This window comes from Calypte anna, chromosome 4 (genome assembly GCF_003957555.1).
Source record: "Calypte anna isolate BGI_N300 chromosome 4, bCalAnn1_v1.p, whole genome shotgun sequence".
NCBI lineage: Eukaryota > Metazoa > Chordata > Aves > Apodiformes > Trochilidae > Calypte > Calypte anna.
In genome coordinates this window covers 7134303-7151578 of record NC_044247.1, presented here as the reverse complement: position 1 = coordinate 7151578, position 17276 = coordinate 7134303, and the positions used below count along the sequence as shown (strand labels likewise).

At 47.4% G+C, this 17276-nt stretch overlaps 1 protein-coding gene across 2 annotated transcripts in view; it reads right to left on the bottom strand.

Annotated features, from left to right (window-relative positions):
- Positions 1–1743: 1743 nt before the first annotated feature.
- Positions 1744–17276, bottom strand: part of PCDH19 (protocadherin 19) — a 56502-nt gene continuing 40969 nt past the window's right edge. For both annotated transcript variants that reach the window (XM_030449237.1, XM_030449238.1), the window contains exon 5: positions 1744–4960. In XM_030449237.1, the coding sequence (XP_030305097.1) occupies positions 4371–4960 (590 nt within the window). In that variant the 3' untranslated portion in view covers positions 1744–4370. The remainder of the gene's footprint in view (positions 4961–17276) is intronic.

Genomic DNA, 17276 nt, shown 5'->3' with positions numbered 1-17276 from the left:
AATGTGGCAGGTACACCATTTCGAAACAGAATCGTAATAATTTAATAAAGCTGCTTTATCATCTTTGTAAAATAGACAGAACGGTGATTCTTTTTTTTTTTTTTCTCCTTTTTCCATTTTTGCTGTTTACAATGATTCAATCACTGTGAAAAATGTACATAACATACATATCAGCATATACAACAATTTATTCTTCATATACTCGGCAACGGAGACACCATGACGAGACGTACCACGCTCAGTCCGGTGGCAGCCCCTGCCTGCTGCCAGCAGGGAAACAGCCATGGTGCTGCCACCAGCTCCTCCTGGGCCCAGACGGTACCGGTGTGACTGGGTGAGACCCACGGCTCGTACCTGCCACCCTGGAAGGCTGAAAAGCAGTTTGCCTTAGGTGTGTTTGGAGACTACATCCCAGCTTAGATCAGCTGAACATCAGCTGATGCTGATGAAGGATCCATCTCAGCAGTGCCTGTGGTGGGGCCAGCTGGGCTTCTCTCCAAGGGAGACCACAACTCACAGGTTGGATCAGGTATTACCCATTGCTGCGAATGCAGCTGTAGCAACAAGATCATCAGTTTTCCCCAATGACAGACAAATGTGTTTCCATTCATAATTAGATGATTTTGCCCTCCCCCCCCCCCTCCCCTCCCTGCCCCCCAAGAATAATTTCAACATATTCATCAGACAGTGTGTTCTTTACAAAAGCAACTTGTTTCCTATTTGGAAAAAATTAAAAATTAAAAAAAAATAATAAAAAAAGAAAGGAATTCACTTCTGCACAACGTGTGATCCACAGGTCACCTCCAGCTTCACAACAAACAGGGAACAGCAACAACCTTGGCAGGCCGGTGCTCAGGGGGTTATTTTTCCAGCCACCAGTTTGTCCCCCTGGCACAGCCCTCCAGCCTCCAGGGTGGGAAAAGCTGAGGGCACCCAGGGAGCCAGGAAGGGTCCTGGGCCAGCACAGGGTGGGGTCATCCCCCTCACCTCAGTCCCCAGCTTAAGGGCTGCTGCAGATGGAATCCTCATCATGCTTGGGGGAGAACCATAAGTGGTTACTACTCCCTGAATAAACAGGGGATAAACACAGGAGCAGAGCAAGCTCGTCTGGAGGGAATCAACAGATCCCAGCAATTTTCCCTAAACAAAATCTGAGAAGAGGTTTAAGTTATTAAAAAGTGCAATAATTACATCTGGAACCGTCCCCTCAAAAAACAAACCAACCCACTTGCTCTGCGGCCTCGAATGTTTTTTGCATGGCCAGTTTTGATGCAACCCAGGAAAAAAAAAAAAAAAAAAATCAAGACAGACTGCAATCTGCCCAGGAGCCCTGAACTCATCTCAAGTGACACAGAGGGACAGTGACAGGAGTAGCAAAATATTCAGGAGAAGAACAAGCGGGCAAGCAGGGGCCTCTCTCCGGCTCCCCCCTTGGCCTCACACAGCAAGGATGTGTCAGTGAAGGGGCCTCTGCTCAGCATCCCTGGCTGCAGCCTGGGTCAGCCCAGAAAACTGGTGTTTAAATGATTTTCTTGGAGGCATAAGGGTCTACTGACCTCTTTAATGCTCCCTTTTAATACAGAATTATTTCACATTCCTTCTCAGCTGCGCTTTTATTCAGAATGGCAAGGAACATTTCCTCTGGGTAAATTAGAGAAATGTTTCTTTTTTTTTTTTTTTTGTTCTCCTCTTTCCCTCCCCCAACCCGTTTTTTTTTTTCTTTTTTCCTTTTCAGTTAGCATCTATTTTTCATCCAAAACGCTGGGCTGGTGGTGGCAGCTCTGCAGGCAGAGGGCAACGCTCAGCAGAAATTAAGGGCTGGTGCTTTCCGGGTGGCTGGGGATGATGATGGAATGCCCAGGGCAGGGGGGTAGGGAAACTCACTCTTATCTCTGCAATGGGCAGTGAGGGAAGAAAGGTCCCATCCCGCTGGATGTAGGGGGCAGATGATGGGGTGAGGTGGGGCCATTGCCTTGCAAAGCCAAGAGGATCTGACAAACGGGACGTCACAGGCTCTTTTGCTCAGCAACCATAGATAAGAAGCTTCCCCTCCAAAAAAACGTAAAGCTGACAAAAACAGGTAACATCAGAATAAACCAAGCCTAACAGTTACAGAAAATCCAGTTACTCTAACAGCCCCAAGCCAGCCACTTTCTTCTTTACTTGCATTACAGTAATACACGTATTTGGGGAAAAAAACAAAAAAAGAAAAGCAGAAATAAATGACAGCACTAACAGTACGCAGGCAGGAAACACCTCTGGAATAGAAATAACATATCCCTGAAAAATGGGCTCGAACTCCAGAAGAGGTGGGAAAATCCCTGGTTCACTTTCCAGAGTAATGGAGGACATCAGGTTAACACGTGGGATGGGAGCTGAATGAGGTAGTCATCAACAGCAACGAGGGAAGTGTCACCAGTTTTGTTAGAAAACCATTTTTTATTGGTTCTTTCCCAATTCCTGGCCCTAGAAAGTGGCAGGGGGAACAGACTTATTGTGGACCAGCTACAGCATCAGGCAAGATCAATTTGCCCTGAAGAAAGAAGTATCTGGAGCTTAATTTTATTTTGAGGACAATAATGACTGGAGCTTGTTTCCTTGTTGACGTTTTTAATTTAAATAAATCAAAGTAACAAATATTTTATCATGATATGTAGACCTAGAAAGACTATTTCTCTAGAAACCACTAATTTCAACTTGCTGGTACAGCAAACATTGGCAAGAGCTATATATTTTCCCTTCCATAATAATTTTTAAATTCTAGGAAACATTTAGGGTAGGAAAATCTGTACGGTGAAGGGTTAATAATAATAATAAAAATAAAAAATTATAATACACTCACTGAAATCCTCCTACCTTACTCATACCTCACTGAGGAATTATCACTGCAAGAGAGCAGAGAGCTTTGAAACCCCTTCCCTCTCTCCCTTCTACAGAATGGCTATTAAAGTAGCTCAATTTTTAAATCAATTTTATATGAGTAAATTTGTACCCACACAAAAAAGTCCTTAATTATGAGAAAAAATAATGAATTGCTTTAATTTTTTCTCCATTAAGAAGGCACATTAATTGAATTAGTAGCGTTGTTACATATCACCTGTCTGCCCCTAAATTAACATCACTATTGCTCATTCCATACTTATTTTATGATGCAGGGATAGAAAAGAAATCAGAACAGTCTAAAATCCATGCCGTGATGACATACGTCCACACACATACTTGGCATAATCATGTCTGAAAAATGCTGACTTGGAAGTATGTGTCTAATTGAGAAGGTAATTTAGATCTCTTAAATAATTCCATCACTTTGATTTGCTAATGATTGGAGACGGGGGTTATCTAAATCTGGGGAAAAAAAAAAAAAACCAAGACAACCAACTTCTGGAAAACCTTTCCATGCATTGCCTTGAAATTATGCAAAAGAGATGGATACGGAAAAAATTTCAGCACAGTGCATCCGACAGTTGCAATCCAGGCAGAATTTTCCCCAAAACATCTTCCAGTAATTCCCTGTCACTGCCCTGCCAGAGCTGGGGAGGCTGCAGGCAATGGTGGGGGCTGGAAGAAGCACTTGCTCTACTGGGTCCAAAAACTGCAGATTCCCCAAAGTTTAAGTAAGATGATTGTGATTTTTTTTTTTCTTTCTTTTTTTCTTTTTTTTTCTTTTTTTTTTTTTTTTTAAGCTTGAAAGCCTTTTGCCATCACAAAACATACAGTAATTTGCAATATCAAATACAGTAATAGTACAGATAAGCATGTGACAGCAAAAGGATTCATAAATGCAGGGGTGTCCATAGCAAAACAGCAACATCTTAAAATACAAACTCCTTGTGATGGGCAAGTACTAAAACTTGCCTGACTGTCATTTTTGGACAGTCACACACAAGGAATGGTCGCTATTTTGTCTAGATTACAAAACCACCGGGGCGATTACTAAAGATGTCCGAATAAAGAATTTGCCATTCAATTATTTCCGGGAACGGAAATTTCTCTTGGTTTTGAGATATAAAAATATATAAACTCCAGGGAGGGGATAGCAAGCGCTTCTGAGGACCCGGGGAGGAAGGGGGGGTCCTCCCCTCTGCCCCCCGCCACCCACCACCTCCCAGCAAAAGCCCAACACCAGCTACTTTGCTCTGGCTGCACACCCCTGCCGCCAGTTGAGACAAGTGGGATTGTCACACGAACGATAGCTTCATTTATAAACAATACATTGAGGGAAAGCTTTTAAATACAGCAATTCTGTGAACCATTGGTAAGCGATAAAAACAATCTGCGCTGGGAGTCGTGCGGTCCCTCATCATCATCATCATCATCATCATCATCATCATCCTCATCATCATCATCCTCCTTGTCTCACCAGGTGCTGCTCAGAGGACGATATCTTTCAGTCTCCGGGCGCCAGGCGAGTCCTTTTCCCGGCGTTCCTGCAGGAGCAGGTTGCCCTCCTGCCCGCTGCTCTCGCTGTCCGCTCCCCGGGGCTCTGCCTCCGTGGGCCGGGAAGGGCCACTGTTCCCAAAGGGCTCCCGTTCCCGGTTCCCAGCACAATGCCCAGCGCCGTAAGGTGCCACCGGCTTGCCGGACAAAGGGCTTTTCAGGTGGAGAGGGGAGGTGATGGGGCTGACGGCCTCACAGCCATTGCCCGCCTCCCGGACGGCACTGCTCACCTTGGGGCTGCCGGCGGCCGGCTCCACCGTTCTTTTGCCTTTGGGGTTGGCGAGCCGCTCCTCAGCCGGGGGCTCGGCGCCCTCCTTGCCGAAGGTGGCGAAGGTCCTTTTTGTGCTGCAGTCTGCGTAAGGCTCCGCATCCACCGCCGTCGCCTCGATGGAGAGGGCGATGACGTTCCTGCCGTGCTCGGGGGACTTGGCGCGGCTGGGGACAGCGCCGCGGGGCATCCAGCACCTGTCCGAGTGGCCCAGGATGCGGCACTCCTCCCTGCAATGAAATCCTTCGCTCTGATCTGCAGGGAGAAAACATGAGGGACGGTGAAGTGCCCGACGAACCCACCCTGGATGCCGCCACTCTTGATCCACCCTACCCCCAACATTTTTAAGGCGAGGCTCAGAAGAGGGATTAATCTTTTTCCACTGTTTTCTCTGGTGCTCTAAGGATGGGAGCTCGGTTTTTGTGTCCTCTGCCACCACCAGACCTGCAGCCCGGGGACAGGAGTCACGGCTGTGGGTCCATCCCAATGGTTCTGTCCCACGAGACCAGCCACTCCCGCCAGTCCTTTCAGGTCCCCTGAAAGCCACCACGCTGTAAGCTTGGTTTGATGTGGCATTTAAGATTGGCTTTTAGGGAGCAGAGGGAGGAGGGAGTTTTCATTTTTTAATTTTCTTTGTGTATACATGTGTTATAACTTTTTGCTTAATCCCCACGGACCTCCCACACAACAGAGGCCTTATAAATCTCCGAGACTGCCCACTCCACTGAAGATTAAATGTGTCATTCCCAGTGCTGGGGCTTTATTCATATGAGAGCAATAAAGATCCCTTCTCTTGACTTAGGGCTGTCCCAACACCACTTTACAGGGCTGAAAAATGGAGTGGTGGTTTAACCCATTACAAGGACCTTGCCTGCCCAGGCCTGAGCACTCCCAGGCAGGTGCAAACCCTCATTCCCAGTGCTCATACATGTCCAGGTATTGCTGGCTGATCCCAAGATTCTGCACAGCCTCACCTCCCATTGCAGATGGACAAACTGGGGCCCAGGGAAGCAGTTGGGCTCAGCCAAGTGCAAAGCTGGAAAGCAAATCCAGGAGTGTCAGCTTGGCCAGCCTCCGCTAAGTATCTGACTGTGGCTCCTGCCAAATGCCACAGGCTCTGGCTGCTTTTCAGTCTCAGCTTATGACTTTTTCTTCTTCATTTGAGAAGAACTTTTAATTGCAGCTAGCCCACAGAAAGCACAACCTTTCCCTATGCAAAGACACGGCTCCTTCTCTACCAACCTTCGTAACACAAAGCAGCACAAAAGCAGCACTCAGGCCATTACCCAGACAGGACTGTGCTCGGTCGGTGCCAGTTTGATGGATCGAAGCCTGTGAAGGTGCAGACTCAGCCTGGGTTTGCTTCCTTGCTTCCTGTCCATCTGCAAACTGTTTATTTTGAAGCTTTGTACATCTGTGTGCATAACCTCCGCTCCTCAGGCACATTGGTATTTCCACCACATTCGAGCACTAGGGCGGCTGATAAAAATTCTCAGCACATAACACAATGCACCAAAACATGAGCAGCTTAACACTTACAGAGAATAAACGAGTAAAAGGCAGACCTCAAAAAAAAAAGAAAAGAAAAAAAAAAAAGGTTTTTTTTTTCTTTTAAGGGAGAAGAAGACAACTAATTGAAAAATCTATGGGTAGAACATTAGCTTTTTCTCTACATCAGAGCAGCTACCCAGTGGTGCAGAGCGTGGCGCTGGGTGGCTGTGTAGGAGGTCTGGGCTTCAGCAGCTGCCTTTACAGCAGTGTGAGAGAAGGATGCTCTGAGCCTTACACACAGAACAACCTGCACCCAGATCTAAAAGCTCATGCTCTTCCTCTTTGATTCCGTTACTTTCACGTACTCAAGCAAAATAAAAAAATTAAAAAATAATTTTAAAAAATTGCTCAGAAAGTGTTGCTGTCTGCCTATTTATCCACAGTTTAACTTCAAAAGGGTGTTACAGGCATAGAAAGTTGTGTAGTCTGGCTGTGATAGCAGAGGACTTGGTGATGGCTGGAGGGGCTACAGAAATATCTTGAGTTCTCATCCTCGATGAGACACTGATTTATTGTGTTGTGTGACCTTGGGCACGTTGCTGGAGCACACATCACTTCAATCTCTCTGCAAACATGAAAGGCCCAATCTGGGTGTGCTGGGCTGGCTGGTCCAGCATGGGAAGGCATGGAGGGAGCTGCTGCTCCTCACACTCCTAGCCCAGAAACACTGCTCAGCCCCACCACCATGGGACTACCGCAGCCAAGGCAAATCTGACTCCAGAAGGAGCACAAGAAGGTTTATCTTGCCTCGATTATTCCAAGCTGGCATGTCTTACAGCTAAAAAAAAATCGAGGATTTCACCAGTCACTGTACTGCAAGAGGATATTCCTTAAACCTTAGAGAGGGACCTGGGCTTTAGGAGGGGTTTTACTAAAGTCTGCTGGCACAGTGCCCATCTACTGGGGAGATGATCCACTTTGAACACCAAGATACTTGTCTGGAAGTCGTGCCAGCAGTAGCTTAAATGCAGGCAGGAGAAGAGATGAAAAGCATTCCATTAAATTATACTGTTTCAACCTTTTTTTTTTAATGAAGGGAATGTAACAAGTAGGAAAGATGCCAGGCTGACAGCCAGAGGGGCAGGAGTCACCAGCAATCCACAGACCTGAAGACAACAGGTAGCCACCACACATTTCAGCTTTGGTCTGCAGAGACGACATCCCACAGCCAGAAAACATCCTGCTCTTGGGGACAACATATGTCCAGGCTGCCCAGAACAGCCTTGCCTGGCAGCAGACCCAGGGACCAGTGCAGGGCTCTAAGCAGCACCTGCTTCTCCATGGCAGCATGAGGATCTTCAGCTACCCACCCATCACTCTTAACCCTGTAGTTGACATAAAATACGATTTTTATGCCACAAGCATGCCCCATTGATACATTCAAACACCACATCACTCCTGTGCTTCTACAGGCAAGCTCAGAGGCCTTTGGGCTGCTCCAGCAGGCTGATCCCAGAGCTGTCACCTCTCATTCTCCTGTCCAGGAGCATCCAGTGCCCCAGAGCAGAGGCAGACAGGGAGCCACACGGAGCCGCCAGCACCGCTCCTGGCGCTGCCCTTTGCAGCTCGGGCTGACTCACCCAGCACTAACAGCACCCAGGATGGTCATCCACATGCACCAGCTCTTTATTGTTCTGTTCTTTTTTTTTTTTTTTTTTTTTTTTTTCTTTCTTAAACCACTTTAACAATCGGAAATAGGACAACAGGAAATTCTTTTACAGCCCCAGACCTGCCCTTGTCAATAAGACTGTTACTGTCTGCACTAAAAAATGTTCTTAATGCAAGGAGCAAAGCCCAGGTAATAACCACCACATCACACAGGGCCTGACAACTGGCAGGCAGCCAAAACCAGGCAGCTTCCCACCTCCATGCCTAGTGCACCAATGGGAACACCATGTCCAAGGCTGTGAAAGTTGCTCTGAGCTGGGCTGGGATTTCTAATGTCCTGAGCAGATCGCATGGATGCTGGGGTGAGGGCCCTATTGCAAATCTGGCTGTAAGGACACCCATGTCACAATGCTGCAGTCTAGAGAGATGCTCCACAGCTCACCTCAATGCAGGTGCCATGCACAGGTGACAGCTGTGCTGTCTGGCACATGAGGTGTGCAGGTCCCACAGAGGCAATCTCCACTTTTCACCCATTCCACCTTCACCCAAATCCAGCATCTCGTTTCAGAGCACCCTAAGGCAAAGTCACTTTTAAAATCATTCCCTCCAAGGTGCAGAACACCCCGGCAGAAGCCTCACCATCAAGAGGTGAGAAGTTATCCTGAAGCCAGGCTTGGCAGAAAAAGTGTGTCACTGCTACAGAAGCTCTCACAGCAAATGTGAAATGAAATCAAACCAACAGCCACCTCTGGAATGGGAATGCACCTCCTCAACGAGTGCAGCACAACCCATGTTGAGCTCCAGATTTCAAACCTTCCCAGGGGACCAGCAGAAAGGCAACTAACAAGGAGACCCAGCTAGCCCCACACACTGCCTGTGCTGCCTGCAGCACCTGAGCCAGAGAGCTGCTGAGAGCCAGTGGCTGCTGACAGACCTGGTGGGAAAGACACCACCACTGGCGGCTCATCCACAGGGAGATGCCCAGCCCGTGTCACTGGTGGGGAGCAGGAGCTGGGGACAGCAGTGCAGTGACAGAAGAAGCAGGGACATGACATGAAACACTGGGGCTGACCTAATTCCTGGGGCTGACAGCCCTGACACCTGCCCAGCCAAGACCCCAGGGCTTCCCAACACCACCAGGAAAGATCTTGGCCAGGGAGATGGGAGGGATACCCTAGCACCAGGAGTCAAGAGGAGCCCAGGAGGAGCTGGCAAAGGACATGGGGTGGGCTCTGGAGCAACTGAGCCTCCAGCTCCTCCCTGCATGGGGTCTTCTCTCATTAAAAGGAAGGATTAATGAACATCCAGGGGGTACATGTGCTTTCAGACTCCTATCCAAAGCCTGTGAAGCAGCAGCAGAGCAACCCAGAGCCGGTGTGCAAGGTGCCCATTCAGCTCTCAGAGCAATTGAATTATCTCCAGTGGAATCGCAGCGCTGGCCAAAGAGACAAAGTTAAATCGTAGCAAGGTGCAAGTGCCTGGGAACGTAATATTCCTGATAAATGGCCAGATGACATGTGCTGTTATACAATCTAAGGTGCAATTTGGGCGATGACAATAGTCCCTGGAGTTTCCATTTTCAAACAGCCACTCAGTTCAATCCAATCCATGTCAGAGCAGCTTTGCTGAGCTGAGTAAGTAGAGCTCATTTGTGCTATTACACGGGGAGCAAGGAAAAGGAGCAGGGGAGTCTCTTGAAAATGAAAAATAAGAGAAATAAGGGGGACTGGAAGAATCATAGCAGGGGTGAGCACAGTGCTGGGCAGCCCCAGCACCAAGCCCCTGCCCCAAGCCCCCAGCCCGGTGCTGGGGCACACACGCCCATACCTGACTGGTACCACCAGCACCCGCATGCAGGAACCCCACCTTATCACCACATTTTGGTGTTTCTTCAGCAACTGTATGATTATACTGTAATCATGATGACACTGCTCCTGGGTACAGCAAACAGCACGATCATTAAAAAATTCATTTCAAAATCTTCCTGGAAGCTAATAAATTTTACAGCAGTTTCAATCCTTTCTCATTGCAACAAAGAAAAGCTTAGTTCCAGACAAATTAAAAGTAAATTGATTGCCTTAGGGGAATCTATTCAAATATCACTTTTCCATGTTAGAAATCTCTTCCTGAAACAAGGAGAGGAAAGCTAGGGAGAGCCAGCATGGGAACGATGTGGAAAATCAAATCATTAAATCTCAGCTCATGAAATGAAGGGGGGTGGGGGCAGGGAGGGAAAAAATCAAACTTAAAATAAAATGCAAATGTCTCACTGGGGTACGGGCCTAACATTTGTAACAGAATTTATGAATAATAAATATGAATAAATAGTAAACATGAAGGGATCAAACATTGCTGTTGATGTTTACTCATGGTTAGCCATCTTTCATGGACAATGCGCAACTGCATTATTTAACACTCCTCTTCCAGCTACTCTGGGGCTTCTTTTCAACTGTGGCACGTTCTCAGGAACACACACCACAAGGTGCAAGGCACGTCCCTGAGCCACCCTGCAGCACCCACTACCCTCAGCTCCCACCACCCCACCAGGAGTGGCTGTTCCCGAGTCGGGAGCAGCGATCCACCACATCACGCTCCAGATAAAATAATAAGCTCAAGCAAAACACAAACAGTCCCCAGCCATGGTTCATCATCCGCTTATAAATTAAGACTCTGCACCTCTCCCTTATCTCCTGTAATAGCATAATATGAGGAAGCAAGAGGTGGGGAATGGTGTATTATATTTTTGACCTACGGGCTTTTACAGAGCCTTCTTCGCCTTTCCTAATAGGAAATCTCCAGTCTATGCAGAAATGTAATCCTGGCGTGGCTTCCCTTGCACAATGCTTGGAGGATACTAATAACCAGGGACAATGACAAATGCTCTTTACCTCAACGAGGAGCCTTTCTTTTCCTCTCTTCTACCATTGTTTGGGATTTATGTAAGCTACAAAATGCTGTATTTTTAATCCTGGATTGCCTGTCCCGACACAGGAGGTCAACAGCACTTGGACAAAGCAAATGCCTGCCAAGAATTATTTTAACAAAACAAGGGTTGTGAATTAGATTAATTTTTCAGGCAACTGCTGATAAGGACCTGTGGCTGAATGAGGCTCACGGGCAGCAATTTCTGTAATGGTCAATGGCGAGATGCAACGGGGTTTGGTCCTGTCTGCTGCAGACACACAAAGCTCCCAAGAAGCACCAAGGACCCACACTGATTTACACGAGCCAGGTGGTTGGCCCATTCACCTCTTTACCTGCTTCACAGTACTATTAATTAAGCCTTTTCTTGTGCAGAACAGTCCCTGTATCATGAATGAAGACTGTCCCACCAGCACATCAGGGCTGCCTGGCCAGCTACACATCAGAGGGCTAAAAATAGATTTGATGAAAAACATTTTCTCTGGAAAAACACCTTCCTGGGCACACCAAAGCCTTTGGGATCAGAGGGCAGCTGTGGGAAGGGTGATCACCTGAAGCAAGAAGAGCTGGTGTTTGGGCATGTCATGCACTACAGCAGAACCAGACCCAGAAGGTATAGCAGGCTGGGATGCAATTTCAGGCTGGCTGCTCCCCTATTCCCAGGACTGTGGGCCAATCCCCACCTCATTCACATGGCAAAATTAATTCCCCTTCAGAGGGCTGGCAGAACACACCATTTAAACTCCAATTAATCCTTTTCTGAAGATTTAAGTGGTCTGTAGAGCTCATGCTGGCCCCTGAGCGGCAAGGATTTCACCTCCAAAACTCTGATACTCACACCTTGATACAGGGCTCATTAACAACCTAACTGCTGTTGGGATGCAGGATCTGGCCCTCAGAGAGCAGAGCACTCCGGGATCCAAGAGACCTTTCCCATTCCCAACCATTCTGTGTCTGTGATTCACAGGCACAGCTCCCATTACTGCTAATGGCAGTGACTGTGCTGCCTGCACGAGTGCAGAATACAACCTTTTGACTTCATCACTGGAATTCAATTTCATTAACACTGGATACAGAGGGATTGTCCTAAATACATTCTTTCTTATATTTTTTTCATGTTAATGTAACCGTTTGAGTATATTATACCCTGCAGAGATGGAAACATTTCTAGTCTGTTTAAACACATTTCCCACAATTGGGAGCAAAACTTTGTCTCCGTTTATGTCTTTGACACCAGCTGCCTTCCATTTAATGGGACTTTAGTCACTAAAGCAAATTAATCCAAAGGTTACCCTTCACTGCTATTGTCAAATCTGAAACAAAGAAAATTCACATACTTTGTCAGGGTAAAGTGGGATCAGCCACATTCCAATGGCAGCAGTAAATGGAATTATTACCCATTCAAAATCAGGAGTTGACCAGAAAACAGCTACTCAATGATTCTGATCAAGATCCAAAAGAAGAGAATTAGAGTTTGAGACAAGATGCAATTCCCAGCCCCTTGTGCCAGGCTAGCTCCTGGCCCAGTGCCTGTTGGAGCATCATCCCAACCCTTGCTGCAGCCACATCCATGTACACCTCTTGGGGGGTTCATGGTGAACCCATCACCACAACTGGCACTTCCCTTGGCTGGGATGAAGTAGAACAACCCATCCTCATCCTCTGCCTGCAGGGATGCAGACGGCCAGGGTGCCAGCAGGAGCAGGGATGCAGGTGATGTCTCTGCCTGCCTCTCCCCAGAGCTGCTCTCCCCACCCCATGAGGTTTGTGGTGCTTCCAGACAACAAGTGAGAAATAAGGCACCAAGCTTATAAATGCTGATACATAATTTACTCCTATTATCAAGATTAAACACATCTTTGCATGCTTAGCATAAAACTCCCTGCCTTTCCCTAGATTTCTCAAGGACATACAAACTTCGTTATTATCTAAATAATCAAAAGAGTATTTCCATAGAATATTTAACTGTCTGCCTACTGGAAACTCACAGCCCTACTCTAACACTGATCCTCTGTTGTCCTTCATGTAAATATTGTTGGGATGTCAGCCAAAGCCTAGGGAAGTGAGCTTCATCTTGGTGGATGGGAATCTCTCGTGTCAGATACAGTCAGCCTGACTAATGAGACCTACAGCTTGCCAAAACCTACAGCCTCGCTGTCTGTTCCAGCCATTGAATGTGCTCAGAAACCCAGTGGCACCAGCCCAGCAGTCTACAGATCCCAATCAACTATCAATAGCTTAAGTGTAAGTGATTGTGTATGAAGTACGTGCCAAATGTGTTTCCTTTCTCAGTTTTAGGACCTCCAGTATTGTTATTGCACCAGTAATGCTTGCACGGAATTAATCATAGACGTACCCACAAGGCAAAACATTATGAGAAGCTCTTTGTACTTTCTAAAAGTGTGCAGCTCTGAGGAGCGGAAGAAGCTGGAAGGTTTCCCAGCATGATGGGGCGTTCCCCACCGTTGACAGATAGCTAGGGAATTTTTCCCTTTTTCTTTTCTTTTTTAAACCAAAAGTGTTGGTTGCTGGCCATCTCTCATCATGACATTGACCTCCCATTCCTCCACCCTGGAGCCTGGCGTTATCCCCTCCCTGGTGTTCTACTTTAACTCTTTTTCAACTTAGGGCCTTTACATGCTTGTGAATCCTCTCCTCTGAAGCACAGGGATGTCCCATGATGGGATGCTAGCCCAGGGTGGAAGATACGTCAGAAAATCCCACAGGGAACTGAGATGGCCATGGGGACAGATCTGAAAAAGCTGATCTATATTGTCCAGCATCCAACAGCACCCATGGGCTGACCTGGCACTGTGACCCACTGCAACATCAGGACAATCCTGTATCTCTCTGCCCTGGCCATGGATCTACACCAAGGGCTGAAATGAAGCTCCAGTTCTGCACCAAGGAGCGATAACAGAGATGCCAGGGGAACGCCAGCCATGGGCAACACTGGCCCTATGGCCACCAGAAGAGATCTCAGAATTACCAGGGCTTGGGAATCTGGCCTTATTTAATTCAGCTGAAACCTGGTTGTGTCAATTAACTTTACCTTCTATAATTAAGAGAGTGATCATAGCACATAAACATACACATTAAATTATGATAAGGTCAAGTGTCTAAAAATCTAAAACCTCATTATAAACCATGGGAAGTTACACTATTTGAGAGTCACGGACAAGCTCAAAATCCAGCAAGGCAGATGTGGTCTCATCCCATCCTGTCCCATCTCATCAGTCCTACAGCCATAGGGATGAGGTGGAAAGCAAGCCCTTAAATTTGGAGCAGTGAACTGAAGAGCTGCAGGGAGACAGCTGAACAGGGGTATTGGGAAATGACCATATTTTTGTGACCTGTGTAAGCACTGCAAGGAAAGCAGTGGGCTCCACAGCTCGAGACAAGCTGATCCCAACCCACGGGTGCCCGGGCACTGATGCTTAGCCTGAATGCAGGAGGCTGCTGCTCCCCAAGGTTCCAGAGCTTCTGAAGCATGGCAAGCTCCTGCCCCCACCTCTCCCATTTCTCTGGGCACATTTCTGCAGTGTTGCCCCCAGGTCAGGCTGGATTGTGTTGGCTCCTGGCCCTGGTTCACAGGGCTGTCAGCTAAATCTCACCACGGCACCATTACACCCAGTGATGGGGTGATAGACAGAGCCCAGTTGGATTTTCAAAACCTAAGCACTTTGCAACACTGACAGGCAAGAAAAAAACCAACCACCAAGCCACAACCCTTAGTCTGAGCAGGTTTTATCTTGAAATACCCAAAGCGAGTAGGTATAAGACCCCATGAAGTTGTTCTGCCTGAACCATTTCCCTGACCAAACCTTCTCCCTGTCACTGGGAAATAAATAGCGATAGGTACCAGCCCCCTCCAGAGTTACCTGATTAGTCCCCACAGCATCCTTAACAGAGCCTTTCTGCAAATGGGAGAAAGCAACGCCAAATGACTGATGTAATTTGGTGCTTTCAGACAGGGTTAGTGCGAGGAGGAGTCAAGTTCATTACACTGGAGTTCACCACAGGGCTGTGGCACCCGTGAAGATGCAGACGGTGCCAGGGCTGAGCCACCAGCCAGGCGCCTCCTTCCATGACAGGAGTACGAGATGCACCACGAGAAGGGAGGCTTAACCCAAAGGTGTCCTTCCATGGTGGGAATCTGCCTGATTTTCCCCTCTGAGCACAAGAAAGGGGATGCAATGGGAAGGGAGGCAATGCAGTCCTGCAGTAATGCTGCTGAAGCCTCTCCACAGGGATCCACCCTGGCTGTCTGCAGCACACAGCTGTAATGCTGCCTTTTGCCACTGCATGCTCACCTCGGTGCTGAAACACTTACACATGCAGCATGCATTAGAATTAAAAAACCATTAAACCTTGGAAAGGAAAAACTTTGACAGGATGCGTAATATACTAAGTATAATTAATTAAATTGGATGAGGCACTGGGGGATGAGAGAAGAGTGGATGGAGACTGTTCTTGGAAAAGGGATGGTAATGCACTAATGTTCATTGTGTGCCATTAAATAAGAAACAGCCTTGGAAGAGGTGAGGATGTGCGACAGGAGCTCTGAGACGTGGCACCAGCCAGTTGGGCACCTCAGGCACATAGCAAAGCATGAAATGCAGCCAATTAGAGCTTTAAAAAAATGTTAACAAAGGTAGAAAAGGCACCCAAGAGATGGAAGAACAAAAATGTCATGAAGGTTGCTAAACAGCCATACCCTACCACTGACAGCCTGCTCCAGAGAGAATCCCTGGACACCCCAATAGGGTTCAGGGCACTGGACCTTCACCACCAACCATCTTGGAGCCAGCACAGACAAAAGGAGAGTCATTCTGGAAAGCATCTAGATCTCTGTGGGGTTATTCTGCAGTTATTTGTACCCTCAGGAGCAGCTCCCTTGCATGAGCTGCATCCATCCCCTTTGGTGGGTGCCAGCAGCACCTAAGGTGGGGTGGGACAACCAAAGCGGGGCCAAGGAGGAAGCATCAAAAGCAGCCTCAGCTGACACAACAGGGACACCATGATGAGACAGGCACAGCCTGGCTGTTCAGCAGGACAAAGTTTTAACAGGCTTAACAACAGCATCAGCACTGATCATTAGGCAATTACAACTGCTGCAAGTTGACAAAGCACCAGGACCAAATGAATTATCTCCCTAAATCCTGCATGGCAAAAAGAAAAGACATCGTTGACAGCCTCTGATGGCTCACAGGGTGCAGAAGCAGTAACTAAAAACTAAAGGGCTGCTCGTTTGCTTGCTGTTTGGAGAGATAAAAGGGAAAGTCCAGGAAATGAGGTCTTCAAAAATACTCTCATCATTTAGGGAGCGGTGGGAGGGAAGGTCCTGGAAACATGGATACAGCCAAGATTGCTCAGCCTCTGGAGACATCTGATTCAGCAAGGAAAGGACGTTGTGTTCAGAAAGGGAAGGCAGATTTCAGCTGGGGGAGTTCACTCGTGTGGTCACTTGCTCAATTCTGCACATTCCTGCACGGCAGCCAGCACCGGCTGAGGGGATGGTCCTGAGCTCCTCTCCTCAAGGACATTCCAAAACCCACTTCTCTGGAGATCTACAGAGCTTTATCCACACGGGACCACAGTGACTCCTTGCTCTGCTTCCTTGCAAATGATGGGATGCTGAGCCGTGCTCCTGCAGCACAGCCCTTCACTTTGAGTGACTAGGCACGCTTTTAGGAAAAACATGCAAATGTGATTTAAAGACTCTAAGTGATACAGAATATATCACATCCCTTGGGAACCCGTTCCAGGGGGTAATTATTCTAATTCCTGAAATCATGAGTCTCATTTGCAGCTAGAATTTTCCGAGGCAAACCTCCATCCTCCAGCAGCAGCTGTGCCTTGTTTGCTGAATCAGAGAGATGCTCAGCAGCAGACACCTTCTCCCTGAGTTCACTCCTGAACACAGCCTGAGATGACTGATGTCTCAAGCAAAGTCCAGAGCATGTCCCCGGAGGATGCCATCTCTCTTGGGTCCTATTTCAAATGGTTTTAGCTGAGAGCCCTGCTAGATACAATGGGCTTTGAGTCAGGTCCTAAATCTCCATGCAGATGTCTGGAGAAGGAAAGCCAGTGCCTTCAGCTATGCCCAGAAACTCCTGCTGCAGAACAGTCTCCAGAAAGCAAGGGGACATTTTTGCACTGACAAAGCATCTCCTCTCCACCTGATGTGACAGAGCTTGGTAGTTCCTGCAAGGCATTTCTGGCCAGAGAAGGGCTTGTGTGAATTTTATAGAGAATTAATTGGCTATATCTACTCAATAACAACAGAGGAAGACTGACAAAGCAGAGTTCAGGCAATAAGGGAATTGCAGGTGGAATTTTTTGTTTTAATTACTTGTCTTCATTAATGTGAGGTTCCTGGATCTTACACTGATGACTAACAGGTCCAAATATTTGCATGAGTGGATATACTTCCACAAAGGGCCACGTGGCTGAAGGGTGGAACAGATATAGGGTTTTCTTTAGAAGG